General features: G+C 39.9%; 1 protein-coding gene across 4 annotated transcripts in view; it reads left to right on the top strand.

The window, feature by feature from the left end:
* Positions 1 to 14,704, top strand: part of SMAD1 (SMAD family member 1) — a 47,704-nt gene extending 33,000 nt beyond the window's left edge. For all 4 annotated transcript variants that reach the window (XM_068403326.1, XM_068403327.1, XM_068403324.1 and 1 more), the window contains exons 3-7: positions 2,069 to 2,326; positions 4,966 to 5,082; positions 8,906 to 9,127; positions 11,198 to 11,454; positions 13,286 to 14,704. In XM_068403326.1, the coding sequence (XP_068259427.1) occupies positions 2,069 to 2,326; positions 4,966 to 5,082; positions 8,906 to 9,127; positions 11,198 to 11,454; positions 13,286 to 13,429 (998 nt within the window). In that variant the 3' untranslated portion in view covers positions 13,430 to 14,704. The remainder of the gene's footprint in view (positions 1 to 2,068; positions 2,327 to 4,965; positions 5,083 to 8,905; positions 9,128 to 11,197; positions 11,455 to 13,285) is intronic.
* Positions 14,705 to 16,600: the final 1,896 nt, after the last annotated feature.

Genomic DNA, 16,600 nt, shown 5'->3' with positions numbered 1-16,600 from the left:
AGATTAACTTCAGAAAAGTTAATGGTTTGACCTTCTTCCACAGGAAAGGAAGAGATAGGAAAGCTGTGTTTTTAATGCTCGGAAAAGTAAGAAAGAATCATAAAGACAGGAAAGGGAAAACACTTTTTAACACATGATCTCATTGTTACTTTTTTTCACTGGTAATTTATTAGCCCAGCAAATGTTGACTATGACAATTAAATAGTGCTTGACCTCCCTGCAAAAGGACTGCTAGGTTTAACGGAACAAGCTTAATTCTGAGAGGTCCTAATACTCTGAGAGATTGGGTTTGACATTTACCGTGTTGTGAATGAGAGGATTTGTGATGTCTACCTAAATGCTCAGTAACTTTTTTTTTTTTGATGGCTTTTTCCAGTGACGTGTGAGAATGGTTGCATTAGAGGCAAGGGACAGTCTGCACAGCTGAGGGAGTCATCTCTCCTGAGATGTTTTGCAATTGAGAACTTCCACAGGATGGCAGATGGATGTGTTTTGTTTCAGAAAATGCCGTAATTATGAACTCTGTATATTCCTTGTGAAGTGGAGTTGGTTAAAATTTTCACATCTAAACAAATCTTCTTAGGGGCAACATTTGCCTCAAATATTTGAGATCTGTTGGAATCTCAGTGAAACTGCTCTAAGAAAGTGAGACATCAGATTAAATCTTTAAAACCTGCTTCTAACTCCAATGGGCAGCCTTAATTTCAGTAGTGAGGGATTTTTTTCAGTGTACATTCAGTAAAGATTTCTGGGATCAAACTTTTAGTGCTGCTAGTGAGCAAAAATCTGGTGGCTTAATTTCTCTCTTAGGCATATATCAAAAAAAGAGCAAGGGAAACCTACTTCTTGTTTTTGTGATAGTTATGTCTGTATGGGCTTGTCATGCATATGTGCTCCTGTTCCTCTTCTGTGTGTGCACCAGGTTTTGGGGCCAGGGCAGGAGTCTCGGGGTGAGGGGATGGTAGCCTGGCTTGCTTCTGCTGGTTTTGTGTTTTTTCAGCACCCTCCCTTGAAGGCAGCCTATCCACAGGGGTTTCTTCAAGTCCTGCTCGGCCATGGAGCTGGGAAATGGAGATGCTGAAGCGGGGCAGATGTGGAGAGGAATAACTTTTTTATTTCACTTCCACTGCTTTGTGCACAGATCTCGCTGCCCTTGCCTCTCCTCTTCCCCACATCACCCAAAAATCTCAATCTATAACAAGACTTGCTTTTAATCCTTTGAGTAGCTTGGACTGTGCTGTGAGGCATTCAAAGATAGAAGCTGAGGCACTGGAAAAAGAGCTGATTCTTTTATCTTAATGTATCTGGTATCATGTTCATATTCCCAGTTAAAAAGAGACCTTTGTTTCCCCACTGGTGAGGAGGCCTTGAGAGTGTGGTGAGACTGGTAGTTTCTGATGTGTGTTTCTCAGATCCCATAGTAGCATATACTTAGAGCTCAATTGCTGCTCAGTTGGTTTTTTTGAACTACATAATTTTGTTTAAATCGCACATTTTGTAAACTGCCTTGAAGAGTTAATAACTGTTTTAATACTAACTTGTAAGAACATAATCCAGGTTAAAAATAAAATTACAGCTGTTGGGACCAGACCAAGTTCAAGGCCTATTAGTATTAATATTTTCTTCAGAAAAAAATATCTGTCCTTATTAGCAAGGTTTTGGGATACAGGCCATTACGTGATTAGCAGGATCACCAAGTGCAGCAAAACGAACTGCACGTCAGCATTGTAACGTGCTTACTTCCCAGCATTTCTTTGTGCGAAAAAAGCCTAAAACGCAGAACTGCGGTTTGTTCTTGGCTCTTCTTCACTGGCCCTCTGTGAAAGCAAGCTCCCATCTGGCAAACCAGGTAACTAGCACGATCGCTATGAATTCAAGCTATGCAGTAACCGGATATAAGGAAAAGAGTTCTTGCTTAGACATGCGCTCCTAGATTTGACTACCTTGTTTTTAAGACAGATGTGAATATGCCCTAGGGGAGAAAGAATGTGTTTTTTTCCCTGTATAGCCTAGTCCTTCAAAACTGAGTCTCTAACGCTGTGGCTTTTCCCTCTTTCTCCCTTTCCAGTCCTTCCTCCGGTGCTGGTTCCAAGGCACAGCGAGTACAACCCTCAGCACAGCCTCTTGGCCCAATTCCGCAACCTGGGACAAAACGAGCCCCACATGCCACACAACGCTACTTTCCCGGACTCTTTTCAGCAACCCAATAGTCACCCATTCCCCCACTCGCCCAACAGCAGCTATCCAAACTCGCCTGGAAGCAGCAGTAGCACCTACCCACATTCTCCAGCCAGCTCAGACCCGGGAAGTCCTTTCCAGATGCCAGGTACAGTCAACTTTGGTTCCTCTTCAGAAGGGAGAAGGTGGTTGGACATCACTGGTATCATGATTTTTTTGCTTAATAATACCAAATTATCAGCCAACACTTGCGTACAGTAGCGAGCTGAGAGATGTAAGGTAATAAAGACTACGTGATAGCTTTCACTGGTAATAATATTGAGGTTTTGAATAATGTACCTCTTTCAAATACAGTTAAAACATTACAGTAAAACTCTTCTGGGGTAGGGGGAGGGATTCAGAATATTTTGGGGACCAGTTCAACAGTTTAGCCCACAAAGCATAGTGTTTAATGCACAAAAAGCATAATGCTACAGGACATTCTTGCTTAGGAAAGAGATCATCATAAATTCAGCACAAGGCTTTAGTTCTGCAGAAGAAGGATGTTTCTCAACAATGATGTAATTTCAAGAAACAAATATACTTCAAAACAGTTCCTTAAGGTCCTGAAAAGAAATCTGCAGGCTGTTTTACTTCCTAAAGTCAAAGAAATAACAACCTTTCTTTGTTGACTGATGTCTGTAGAAAATTCTGTGAAGCTGTCTTTTTTTGGTCTTTACGTGCAGGTGGATGAAAATACTGCAGAAGCAGTCTGTGACAGATTTCTTGGTCTAAATGCTAGGAGAAGGACTCCATAAAAATGCTTACTGATGTTCTGTTTGCATGTTTTCTTGGAGGCTGAGGGAGGGCGTGTGTAAACAAAGCAGCAGACTTGTGAAAATCTGTTTTTATTACATGAAATTAACATCCATAGATTTCTGCTGCTGATAGTTGTTTCTCTTTAAAATTTTTCTCTTGTGAGCTAAGACTACTGAATTTGCAGAGGCAGGAGGGAAGGAAAGAGTTTGTATTGGCTTTTCTAAAACATGTGAAAAGTTGCCGCAAAACCAGCTGTCTTTACTTCCTTTTTTTTTTTTTTTTTTTTTTAAATATGTTTGGTGTGACTGGGGCTCTTCCAGCAGAGATAAAGGCTTCTCTGACAAGGTCTTCCTGAACTTTGATCTTTGAGGGTCTGTTCTGTCCACATGCCCGTAAAGACAAGTCAGCAGCTACAGTGAAGAAATTGAATTAGAGTAGAGGTCAAGATACTGATGTCCTTGATGCTTTCTGGACAGTTGGCCGTCTTGCACTAATGGGGAAAGATGCTGACTTTGGGGGGAAAAAAAAAAGGAGCAAAGCAGTTATCCAGAGATCTGGAAAACTTTCTGGATACTGGCTGATTTGTTGTCTGTGGCTTTACAATCTTGTTGCCATGTCTGTGCATCGCTAACATGATGTTTGCACACACACGAGCATTTAAGGCTTAGTAAAACTCAAGACTTAAATTCCAGTGCAGACTGTTAAGCTTTTAATGCATCCTGTTGTCATCTCTGTCTTTCTCTGCTGCTCTCTCATCCAACCGAAGGTATCCAAGTAAAGGAATTAGCAAGGTACCTGCCAGCATAGATCTAAAGCTGTCAACAGAATATCCTATAAACAATAAGCAGTTAATAGATTTCATTAACATGTGTTTTCTTAAATAAAAAGAAACAACAACAACAAAAACCAGCCCACAAAACGCCACAACTTACAAAGCAGCGGTAGGATTCTCCTGCCTTTAGTTGGTGCTGATTTGGTTTTCAGGGTTTTGGAGGCCCCTGTGATTCGTTGCTGTGGTAGTTTGCAATCTGTGCCCTCAGTAATGGAAGTAAATGTGGGATGAGCAGCAGCCGTGTTCACCAGAGAGTGCAGTGGTAATCTAATCGCAGCTTTTGCAGCAAAAGCTTGCAGGGATCAGGCAAGGGTTTCTCTCTTTTGCATGTACCTCTGGGCAATTGATTTGGAGGAGAATGTCCTCTGGTGTATTGGGAAATGGTGACATTGGCAACTTCCTGCAGCTTCTAAGAAGCCATTTGGGAAACTTTCCAAGAAGTGAAATAGGCATCTGAAGGGCAACGTGAATACCTGTCTGGGACACTTCAAACAGGGCTGAAAGCAGTGTGTTAGTGAGTACGGTCATTGTGCACGGGCTAGTTTTAGGCTAGTGATTCAACCCTGAACGGGGCAGTACAGCCAGTAAGAGATACCGACAGATGAATTCCAGACCCAGACGGCTACTTCTGTAGAATTTGGGTTCCTGAACACTTGCTACTGTTCCCAGTCTAGGGAAACAGAGCTGATACTTCGCAACGACAATAATAAGGTCCTGCATGTATCTGGGATGTTTGCGTGCTTTGCTGATAGAATCATGTTGGAAACAGAAAAGTTTGAACTGAAAGTTTTCTTCTCCAACTTCTGTTCACATTCGGTATCTACTTCTGGCCTGGTCCTGAGACCTCTTTGTGCCTTAATATCTATATGGCACATTCAACCTGTAGAAAAAGTGGGCTGGAAACATAGCTGAGCTTTCTCTTGTGGTTTCATGGCGGGGAGGTGACTTGTTTTTATTGCAGTTGTGCTTAATATGCACAGTAATTCTTTGTTTTCCTGATTCAATGTCCATGATTGCTTTCTCAGATTTCTGATGGGTGGAAGTTTATAGCTGAGTCAGGCTGGAAGCATTTCCAGGCTAAAACTGTTTATGTGAGTATGTATATATACTTTAAAGAGAGGAAAGGACTCGTGTATCTCTGCCTTTTCTATATTTAGCTGATACCCCCCCTCCTGCTTACCTGCCTCCGGAAGATCAGATGACACACGATACCTCCCAGCCAATGGATACCAACATGATGGCACCCGCTATCCCCCCTGACATACACAGAGGAGGTAAGAACACTTCCTTCTCGTCTTCTGCTTCGCTTCTTAAGAGTAAACTTTCAGAACATAGCTTTAGTAATTGAGTTTTAGTTTTGGATGTGTATTGTTTATGGAAACTTTTAGCTGTAGAAAAGAAAACCAGCCATGTAATTTTTTTCTGATGTTGTAAGGGATGAAATAGTAAATCTGGGGATAAAAATTTATAAATGTAAATATTTATTTAGGACAAGAAGCTATCACATGACTCTTAAAAAATGTAAAATGTATGGAGTTTATTACTTACTTATTCCCAGCCAACTCAACAACCAAAGTCATTTTATGTTTTGTATTTGGAGCTTCCATTAATCACCGACCAGGAAGAATTCCTATGATGCTGCACGTTTCTGTGTGCGATGCTGAAATTACACATGTGCAAGGAAAGGGATCTCTTTCTGTCGTATGATTACACTGATTTATTGGAACAATGCAGTTAGTACTATATAAAGCCTACTGAATTGTGGATGACAGTAGATATGGTCAAGTATAGCTCTGCAAGCAAAGACTTGATCAGAGGATGGATGCTAATACTGCCCAGAGACATTTTACATGGAAAACTGGAATATCTGTATTTTTTCCTCTGAGACAGTACATCTCATAAAACTGTCTTTTCTTACTATGTTTTTGTCCTGAATTCTAAACTTCAGTGCTTAAAAAGAATGTTCTGTTTTTAATAATTTACCCTTCTGGTCATAAGGGTGTTTGAGTTTTTTCATATTTTGTGTTGTTTCATTCTCTCTCCCCATTTTTGTTCCATCTTTGAGTCATGCGCTGATAGCACTTGCTTCAGAATTCAGAGCTGTCTGCCTGAGGTGTGGCACTGCTAGAGACTTTAAAATCTGTATTTAAAAAAAAACCTATTGCTTTATGTACTATGACACAGACATCTTTTTACACATTGCTTTTTAAAGCCTTTGCAGCCAGCCGTGACTGCTGAGTAAAGGATTTAGTACATTCATCACGTTGTGAGAAATAGCCCCTTTAGAGAACACATAAGCTTACATAGTTGTGGCCCATGCCAAGAAAAAGCAGCAAGCTGGATGCTGTGCCAGAATGATTATCAAGATCACAAGCATATAAACAATTTAACTGTTGTTTGATTTCTTTTTTTTTTTTTTTTTTTTTGATTTGTTTTGTGGCTGAGCTTAATGTCTGGTTTCAGGAAGTATATTTGCCCTCTTATCCAACAGTTTGGATAGCTTTTGTGCTAACCTATTTATTCTCCGTGTGGAATGAGTTTTGCATGTGATAAACCCCATCTGTAGCATTTCCACTTTTCGCTGATCCAGTACGCTCTGTGTGCATGTGTAGTCCTTGCTGGCCCAAAGTACATTTATCAATGTTTATGCCTAACTGCAGACCTTTGCATGTTTGTCCCTCTCACAATACACGAGTACTGTAGAATTCCTCTATTATATGAGAGTTGATAAAGAGTAAAGGGCTTACGTTTTTCTTCTTGCTTTTTAATATTCAACCATTTCAAAATAAAAATTGTGTCTATTTGTGTTTTTCCCCTTCTAGTAGTTTAGCACAATGGATTTTCATCCGTGTGCCTTCATGTGTTTATTATACTTATACGTATGCTGTAATTGCGCTACTTTAAAAAAAAATCTGCCGCAGGTTGTAAAAGAAGAGTTTTTACTGTGAACTTACTGCAGCATTTTTGTTGCAAACTTTTTAGAAACATGTTCTTCATGGTGATTTGTTAGTCTTAAGAGATTTGATTTAACAAGCTGCATCCTGTCAATGAAGTTGGGTAATTTCCATTGTTGGCCCATGCTGGGAATAGAGAGACTAAACGCACCTGCTCTGCATGACTTAAAGCAAATGTAAGGAAGTTAGTATGAAATCTGTGTGAGAGAGATATGATTCATTCTGTAAGAATGGCCAGCTGGCAGGATTTCTTCCTGACTTTGAGAACTGGGGCAAAGCTGCAGCTTTGATAATTGTTGGCATCTTCATGGGAATTAAGAGTGTAGTAACCTCTTACTAATAATTAATGACTTATTTTTATTATTTTTTATTGTGTTTTTTTTTTTTTTACATTGAGATGAAAGGATAGAAAATGCTAGGGTATCAGGAAGGATCAACTCCTTTTTATGAGTGTTTTAAGCAAGTTATTGGTCAGCAGTAGACACTGTGCTCACAAGTTTTGCACAGTGATGTAGGATGTGTTATCCTGCTTTTGATTATTTGCCACCTTTTGTATCTGCTATGTATTGCTGGTTTGGGGGGAACTTTTTGGTTTTTCTTTTGCACGTGTCACAACTTACAGTAATATGATCTGTGAACAGAGGAAAATACAAACACTGGTCTTAGTTGGCTGATTTCAGTAAAGACTTAAGGCTAGGAGAAGGAAACCTCTGGCCAGAGAAACAAGTTTTCCTGTAATACCAGTCTGATCTTCATTTTAGCATTTTAACCTGTAGCTGGAGCTTTAATCTGCAAAGTTGGTATCTTAGCAGCGAGTCCAGCTGTGCCAGGCTTAGCAGTGAAATAGTCCCCTTCATTTAAAAGAAACCACATAAAGCAACCTCATCCCTGCACTAGCCTCCTTTTATTTGGAGGCAGTTTAATAATTTGTAGCTGTATTTGGCACTTGAAAGAATGCGCACTGGATGGAGATATCTGAAGCAGCCTATACTGTTGTTGGACACCCACTAGGAAAATCTTTTTGGTAAAGACCTTCAATATCATCTGGAGCAACTGTTGCCCGTGCACAGTCACAAGGGTTACCTCAAGACTTCCATGTGTTTCTGGAGCTTGATGGGTAGAAGTCATGAACCAGGAATTCCCTGTCGGCATTCTGCACAATTCCCAGCTTCAGTTAGGAGCTGCTGAGGAGGAGCCTCTCGTTACCGGAGTCTGGAAAACCATTTCTGAGAAATCCTTGCTATTACTCAACAAGTAATTCTTTTGGTGATGAACAGTTGCAGATTTTGCGTTTGGTAGCACCTGATGAATAAAAGGGTCTCATTAAATAATATCTTCCTCCATTTCATCTGCTCTTCAGCCCAGCATGATTGTTAGGATCCTGCGCATTATGTCCTTGTTCAGCCTCCGATCCCAAGCGGGGACTGTTCATATTGAAGATGTGCTTCATGGATGTTCTGCAGACAAATTTCAATCTCTCTTAGTTTTTGAAGTCTCCTACCCTTCCCCCAAGAAGCCCAGAAGAAAGATTTGTGGACTCCTTGAATACTGAAAGATTGATCTGCTGACTGTGTATTTAAGCTACCTTGCTATACTTCTTGGTACCCAAAATGGTCTCTCGTATAATTGTGTGATGCTGTTTCTCCCTGTCGTCGTACAACTTTGCAGTAAGCACAGAGGTGACTTGTAATTTGGTAGCTCAATAAAATGAACTGAAGTAGAAGTTCATTTACTAAATTGGAAAGAAAGCTGAGCTGTAGAATTGCAGCATTTCTCTGCTGTCTGGGCCCACACCATAGTGTGTTGTAGCAAACGCGGCAGGGATATTGGGGCAGTGCTTGGTATGTGCCCAGGAGCTTCCTGCACTTTTCTCTTGGTATCTAGGGCCGACCTTTGTCTCTTCTGAGTCTTGTGCAAGTAAGGTGAAATGTTCAAGATGAGGTGAAGTTATTCTGTTGTATGTCTGTGGCTATGAAAAGTTCAAAAATAACTGAAGATAGAGGAGTCTTCATTTAACTGCAGTTGGTTATCCAGCTCATCTTTCAGCAATCTTCAGACAAAATCTGCAGGTTTATAAATCTTTACACCTCGAGCCTGTATTCCAGTGCCGTTAGATTATAACATTTCCATTGTTGCTTTACAGATGTTCAGGCAGTTGCTTACGAAGAGCCGAAGCATTGGTGCTCTATTGTCTACTATGAGCTGAATAACCGTGTCGGGGAGGCATTCCATGCTTCTTCCACCAGCATTCTGGTGGATGGCTTCACTGATCCTTCAAACAACAAGAACAGATTTTGCCTGGGGCTGCTTTCGAACGTTAACCGCAACTCCACCATTGAGAACACTAGGCGGCATATTGGCAAAGGTGAGTTTAGATCTTTGCATCTGCTTTTTGGGGTTGGGGTGGGGGAGCATTTCCTCTAGACATGGCAACCTGGGCCACTTCCCTCTAGAGCAGGCTGGTCTTCCCAAGTACATGGGATAAGTGCTTGTATTGGTAAATACATAATTTTCTGGCCAAGTCTTATAAGCAAAGTATTGTTCTTACCTGGTGTGTAATTACAGGAAGCTTTTGCCCTTAATCAGTTTTTAATTACCCAAAGGCTATCATAGTCTTAATTAGAATGAGAGCTTAAGGCAGTTTATCTAATGAAATGCATTGATTTATCTTGATTATTGGTATATATGGAAATCCCAATGATAGTTCTTGGCACCAATTTTTAGCTAGCCTTAGTTCCAACACAGATTAGCTATCCTAACATGTATTTAGAGAGACAACCTGCTAAAACACTTTTTCCAAATGCATTTTTCACGAGCTAGTGATTCTTTCAGTGGGAATTTTGTGCTTCTCTTCTATGGCTGTGACAGTGTCCTGCAAAAGAGAAAAGCTTCTGGTTTACGTCTGACTTAATACAGTCCTCTTTTCTGAGAACTCACTTATGAAGCGAATGACAGGCAAAACTGACATTGCACTGTGCAATGTGGCATTCCTGCCAGACAGATTTTGTAGGTGTTTACGGTATTGGTAAACGCTAAATTTTCTGAGACAGTTGAGGGTTCAGCATGCCCAGGCACTGGGGTGTATGTGGTAAGTGCCAATTAATGAAGTATCTTCCTCCTCCTTAGAGGAGGAAAGAATTGAAACTGAAGAGAACTGTCAGGTCTTCAGGTTTGAGCCCTTGATCTGGAGAGCTTTTCTCTACATGAGGACTTGTGCAGCTCTCAGCAGTACACCACCTCTGCTGTGCCACTCAAGTCCTAGTACTTCTTCCTTATTTTCTTCCCCATCCATCTTAGCAAGTATCAGGATGTTTATTTAACACCTCTTTCATTTTCCTGTTAAAAGTAACCCAGCTGCAAGCAGAGTTCTGCTGAAGCACTTAACTGTGTATGTACCGAAGCAGAGTGTGGAAGAGACAAGGATGCTGTTGACTAAGTAGATGTGTACAACTAATGTTGATGTAGAACTGTTAGTCTTTGAGTAAGGAGGAGTAAATCCCAAACTTGAAGACATAGCCATAAATATTTTTGCAGATCAGGTGGGAGTATATATGTACCCACACATGTACACACGTCAGTGGCAAAATCTTACATGACAGAGCACAGTCAGGGCTTTCTGACTGGACTTCAGTTTAGTTTTTAAATTCTGTGTGTTCACTTCTCTGACTCATGACATTGTGGGAGGTGAAAGGTTTAAGCAGCAAGTAATCCATTTTTAAACACAAAAGGCAAATTTTCTTGCTTTCTCAAAGCCTTTGGAATAGAGTCCTACTGACTGCAGATCTCCACAAGGGTTCCCTGTATGTTGCTCTTCTGGGGCTTGCTGCCATCAGTGGCAGGTGAGGGAGCAGGCAGTAGGAGGGGAAAGGACTATAAAATTCATGTCTATCCTCATTTGACAGATACATCTGAGGAATATAAGGGCCATTTTCTTTTTCCAGCTTTCTGGAACTAAAGTGAGCTGAAAAAACTCATGCTATCCAAAATAGCATTTAGGACTTTTCCAGAGAATCCAGCTTAGGGCCGTTTTAGTATCTACAAATGATGCAGTAGGTTTCTGCTCTCTCCTCTTGCATTCCCAATGATTGTTTTACATAAATATAATGAGAAAAAGTGCAAGTGGTCAAGCCATCCAACGTACTGTGTCAAAACTACTGAAGTCCTTGCTAGTTTATTGTTGTTGAATATACAACATGTTAAAATGCAGGAATTACCAATTTCCATTATATATGGATACATACACACACCCTCCTTTCAAATCGCCTCCTGATGAAACAGAAAAGTAAAAATCAAGTTTGAAGACAGACAATGGTCTGATATGCAATTAATATTTATCTCTCTAAGAAGAAACATATCTCTGTGGAGACAGAGCATGGAAAAATACATAAACAGTGTGAATTCGTCTAACCTCCTTATGTCAACCTCCTCCTCCCAGGTGTTCATCTCTATTATGTTGGTGGGGAAGTGTATGCTGAATGTCTTAGTGACAGCAGTATTTTTGTGCAAAGTCGGAACTGCAACTACCATCATGGGTTCCATCCCACCACGGTCTGCAAAATCCCCAGTGGCTGCAGTTTGAAGATTTTCAATAATCAAGAGTTTGCTCAGCTTTTGGCTCAGTCAGTGAACCATGGCTTTGAGACAGTGTATGAGCTAACCAAGATGTGCACTCTACGTATGAGTTTTGTAAAGGTACGTGAAAATTTGCTTGAGATTATTTTGTAAGCGAAATAAATTATTTTTTCTTAATGTGGTGATTTTGAATAGTCCAGTGCCTCCCTCCATCGACCTGTTAATAGCTGTTGAATTTTAAGTATGGAATAATGTTCGTTAAGTGTAAGACAGATCTTAATGAAACGAAGTTGTCTTTGTGGACAAAAATCCATCTGACGCACATACTTGGAAAGCTCAAGGTGACTTGCAGAATGTGTTTCTTCTAGTCACTTGTAAAGCATTTCTATCATGTCTGTTAACTATTCTAATTTCATTGAATTGCCTCTTGTAAAGTTTTAGTGTTTCAGTTGAATTCTTGTATTTAATATGTGTATAGATACTGTGTCTGTGTATATAGAATTTTTTGCATAATTACTCTGGAATTATGGGTGTTGTCTTTTTAATTTTGTGGGATATGGCAAGATACAGTACAAGTAAGTTTTGAAAAGAACTGAGTCATTAATTACTTGGCCTAAAAGTGGAAAAGCCACCAATTCATTATGTAGCATCAGCTTTTGCTGAACTTCATGTTCCTGTTCCTGCGTGGTATTTTTGGAGAGTTGAGCTGGGGCTGCAGTGTAAGTCATCATAGCAGTTGTGGGAGTGTAGATAGCATAATCCTCTAAATCTGTCTTGACCAGCAGCTCCCAAATTAGGAGCTGCAGTAATTATTTAGAATAACATACATATCTTTATATTCTAGGGGGGCATGCAAGGTCAAGATTTGTGATGTGGCTGTGAGTGTCAACATAGGTACCGATATAAAAGGGCTGGTCACGTATATGAAAGTAGTCAAATAAAGATGGTAATATGCTGAAGTGCTCTCCTTGATAGGAGGGTAGGAACTTTCAGATGCCTTAGGACAGGGGTTCCTAAAATGGAATAGGTTGTTTATAGCTCTGCATCCTATGGAGTTGTACGGCAGTGTCGCCTGAACAGTTGCACAGGACTTCCTGCATATTGGATGTTGCACTGCACAGTGTTCAGAGCTGCTGCCACCTGTGTTGGGAGCTGGGTAATCCCTTCATTAGGGGTTAATATGGAGCAGAGCAAACTGAACCTGTGGCTACCTTAGTCTTGTCTCCAGACCTGCCCCAAAAATGGTTCACTTACAAAATGATTTTGAATGCTGTTTAAATATCTGCTTATATCTTTGGTAATTTCTGTAACTGAATCGGGTATGAGCTGGAACAAAACCTGTCTTGTCTTAACTTGAGAAACAGCCTGCTGGGGAATGACCATGCCCTCTTTCTCCAAAGAGGAATGTTTCTGACTTATTGCTCGGTTTATCTTGTCCATCCTGAGAATGATGCTTTGGTTCTTGTCAGACAGATGCCTTGCACCCACTTCCATAATGTCAGTCTATGACCTCATTTTTTAATTTGTTAATATGTTTGGCAGTATTTCCCCCCAATTTGTTCTATTTTTGGTCTTGGCAGAGAAGACTTGATTATCCCCCTCTTCAGAGGCTTTATTGGGGACATCATGCAGCTGGCAGTGAGGTATGGGGAAATTTTGCACTGCCACAGGTTATGCCTTTAAGAATTTAAGGACTTCCATTCCAAGAGAACAAGAGATCTCAAAATTACACTTCCTCCAAATTTAATTATTTATTATATTATATATTTCTCCAAATATTAATTATTATGATAGTTGGTACATCAAGGGTGTTATGCTACCCTGCTGATAATGACTGTTGAAAGCTAGAGTATTTTGGTAAGAAAGATGATTCAAGTATGCTTCTTACGTATTTGATATTATAAAATAAGGTGATTTTTTTTCTTTCCCCACTTATGATTTATGTTTCCAGGGTTGGGGAGCTGAATATCATCGCCAAGATGTAACGAGCACTCCATGCTGGATAGAGATACATCTTCATGGTCCCCTTCAGTGGCTGGATAAAGTACTTACTCAGATGGGCTCTCCTCATAATCCTATTTCTTCAGTGTCTTAAAAGGTCCCAAGCTCCTGCATTTTGGAAACAATTGAGCCTTGCATGTACTTGAAGGACGTATGAGTCAGACACACACGTTTTTATTCCCCCCCTCCCTGAACTGGCAACAGCTGAGTAAGAGCCATGAAAATACTTGACTTCTGTGACCAACTGTTGGATTCAGAAAAAAAAAATAAACCCCTTTGACATACTGTTGGTATCAAGAATTTTAGTTTACATTGTAGTAACGTACTATTGCAAAGTTGATTTGCAGGGCTTAGTGCAACGGGGACGACTGAGCCAAAACCACAATCTGTCGGACCGAGTTCCCGAAGGATCTTCCTGTAGCTGGCACTCTGAGATTCTCTTTCTTCCTTACATTCAGCGCTCGCTGTTTTCCCCTGTGTCCTCTGGGGCTAAGAGCCGATGCTGGTAAAGTCTGCTTTTTGCAGGCTCTCTGCAGTACGTTTTAAAACCATTTGTCTAAGTTGATGGTTGCTGTTCTCTTTAAAAGGAAAAAAAAAAAAAGTCATAAGGTTTGATCTCAATAACTGTATAATAATCTTTGAAATTGTGTCCTGACCATACTGCTGTAAGAATGTTAGGTATGTTTTTTGCTAAATGTATGTATGGTGTATTTGAAAGTTTAGAAATTTAATTAGATTTAGACCATAAAGGAATTAGGAATATTTGAATGGGGGGAGGTGGGAGTGGGAAGGGAAAATGACAACTGAAATGTAGAATATATTGTAAACATAGCTTGTTAGTTTAAACTGAGGTCTGAGTTTTGCTGTGCATTTCATTTTTATAGTGGCTTCATCTTGTTAATTCTGACTATTTTTGCCTCTTTGTTTTCCCCCAAAACAATTGCGCAGCTGGGTTCTTTTACCTGTGAAGAGGACAAAATAATTAATTTCTGCAGTTTGAAGACTGCAGCTCTATGTATTTCAAGAAAGTTGTACAGAGTGCTCTTTAACTATTGAGCAGTTTTATACAGTTTATGTAACAGAAGTAGGCTTTTAATTTTGTAAGAGAATCTTGTTTTGCCAAACTTATTAACTGTTAATTGTTTGGAGGACTTCAAGATCCCTGTCTGGGTCTATTTCAAACTTTTAAAAAAATATATATTTTTTAAATTTTTTTTTTTTTTTTACTGCTTGGTTTATTTTCTTCTCTTTGATCTTTTATATTCACATAAGCTGTAGTACTTTAAGTACCTTTATTCCAAAACTAGTGGGTCCTCTTTACTGGAAGTTTTGAATAAAACCTGTTGTTACTGCTTACATTTGATTAAAACTTTGTCCTGTCCACTTCTTAGTAGACTCTTAACAAACCAGATGAAGATACGATCTTGGAGGAGGAACAACTAGATATGCTGAGGTTAGACATTTATGATTAGTACAGGTTAGTAACCTTACTAAACTCAGTATATGCAATAAATGAGTACTATAGAGAGAAAGATTTCTTAACCAGGCAAGATTAGACTGGATGCAGTAACACTGAAGTGTATCCTAGCCACTGTTGAATTTCTGTGAGATTTCTGTGAGATTTCAACATACAATATCTGTATGAGAAGAGATTTTCCCAAGATTGCCCTGTCGGTGGGCTCTTGTTGCTCCTTGCCATGGTTGCGATGAAGAACCTCCACGCTCCTTTCCCCACACCTCTGCCTTTGCTCTGGGGAGAAGTGAGGGAAGGACTGTCCCTTTGCAGCTGCGAAGTGTCTGTCAGATGTGGTGATGATGGAGTTCGAGAGACCAGGGGTTGACTGGAGATCCAGCACCTGTGCCTGGCTGTATTAGACCATGCAGTGCTAATAGGAGCATGAGGGAAAGCTGAGCAACAGAGATGAATGTGTGTTCAGCCAGATGTATGTACATGTATGTCACTGTAATGAGTAATAGCCCTTTTTGGAGAATGAGTCAATCCCATCTTTTTCTCTTTTTTTTTTTTGTTTTAAAGTTAACGCCATTGCTTGGTTCAGTATATGTTTTTAAAACTAACCCTTCTTCCCCTGCTAAGGAGAAAAAAATACATAATGTTCAAGTTCCCTATTTAGGAGAACTTGGTTAGTTACTTTTTTGTATTTGTAAGTTCCAAGAACAGATTTATTTTTTAAATCCAGTTTAACATATATTTTTCATAAAGAACCAGTCATAGCACAAATGTCTTAAAAATAAGTAAAATTTAAAGATGACCAAAAGAGAAAGAATGAGAAAGAATGCCGTTTGCTGTTCAGTCTCTGTCTCTGTTTTTCCCATCTTCAGCCTGGCTACATTAACTTCCAGCTGTTCCCAACCAGTTTCCTTCCTTTTGTTGGAATGCAGCACTGAGGTAGTGACTTTTTTTTTATCAGTGCTGTAACCATCCATCATTCAAGTCTTAAGAGTGTTTCTATTTGGAAGTTTTCATATTTGGACGATCCTGTGCAAGTTTTGGTAAACTTTGAAATAGCTTTGGAGTAAGAAAAGACGGTTGTGTTGTGACTGCTTTTGAATGTTAGTCTTGTATGTTTTGGGGTGTAATGCCTCTCTGTTTTTTCCTAAACAGGCATTAATATCAGAAAATGCTAGCTCTGCAGCGTCTCAGAAACTTTCAGTGGTAATACTTCCGCAGGGTCCCAGTTTTTTTAAGTTCCTTCTGTTGTGGATTTTTCTATGCTGTTGATACTGTTGAAGTGCAGTGTACATAATATTTTCTTTATCTGTTATCCAGCTTTTTGTTTGTGGTGAGGAGACATTAGGTGTAAGGAAAAAGTGTACCTTTGTGTGATGGCATAGACTATCCCAGCTGCGCTTTATTAAATAAGCTGAGTGGATTGGAGTAGCACCTGAGACTAATAGCCAGAAAAATAGGAGGTAGGACAGAAGTTAACTTGGAGGAGGCAACTGCTAGGCTGAGGCTATTGTGAAGATCTGTGGAGCATCTCGGAGTTTTCTCACTGATTTGCCCCACTTTGGATAGTTGGATTCAGAAAGCTGGAAAAGGCACAGTACAAGACAGAAGGAAAAGAGTTTTTTGCTGACCTCTCACAAAACAGAGAATGATGAGAGCTAGAAACTCGGAGAGAGCCTACAGTGTCAACTCTGTAATCAGGTGCGTCCCTGCTGCCTATTTGGTTTTATTTCCTCATAGTTTCCTAGGTCTAGTCTTCTGAACAACAGTGTTAAACACAGAAGGCACTACTTCAGG

The sequence above is a fragment of the Nyctibius grandis genome, chromosome 6 (assembly GCF_013368605.1).
Source record: "Nyctibius grandis isolate bNycGra1 chromosome 6, bNycGra1.pri, whole genome shotgun sequence".
NCBI lineage: Eukaryota > Metazoa > Chordata > Aves > Nyctibiiformes > Nyctibiidae > Nyctibius > Nyctibius grandis.
The sequence above is the reverse complement of the archived record's forward strand: the minus strand, read 5'-3'. Positions and strand labels throughout refer to the sequence as shown.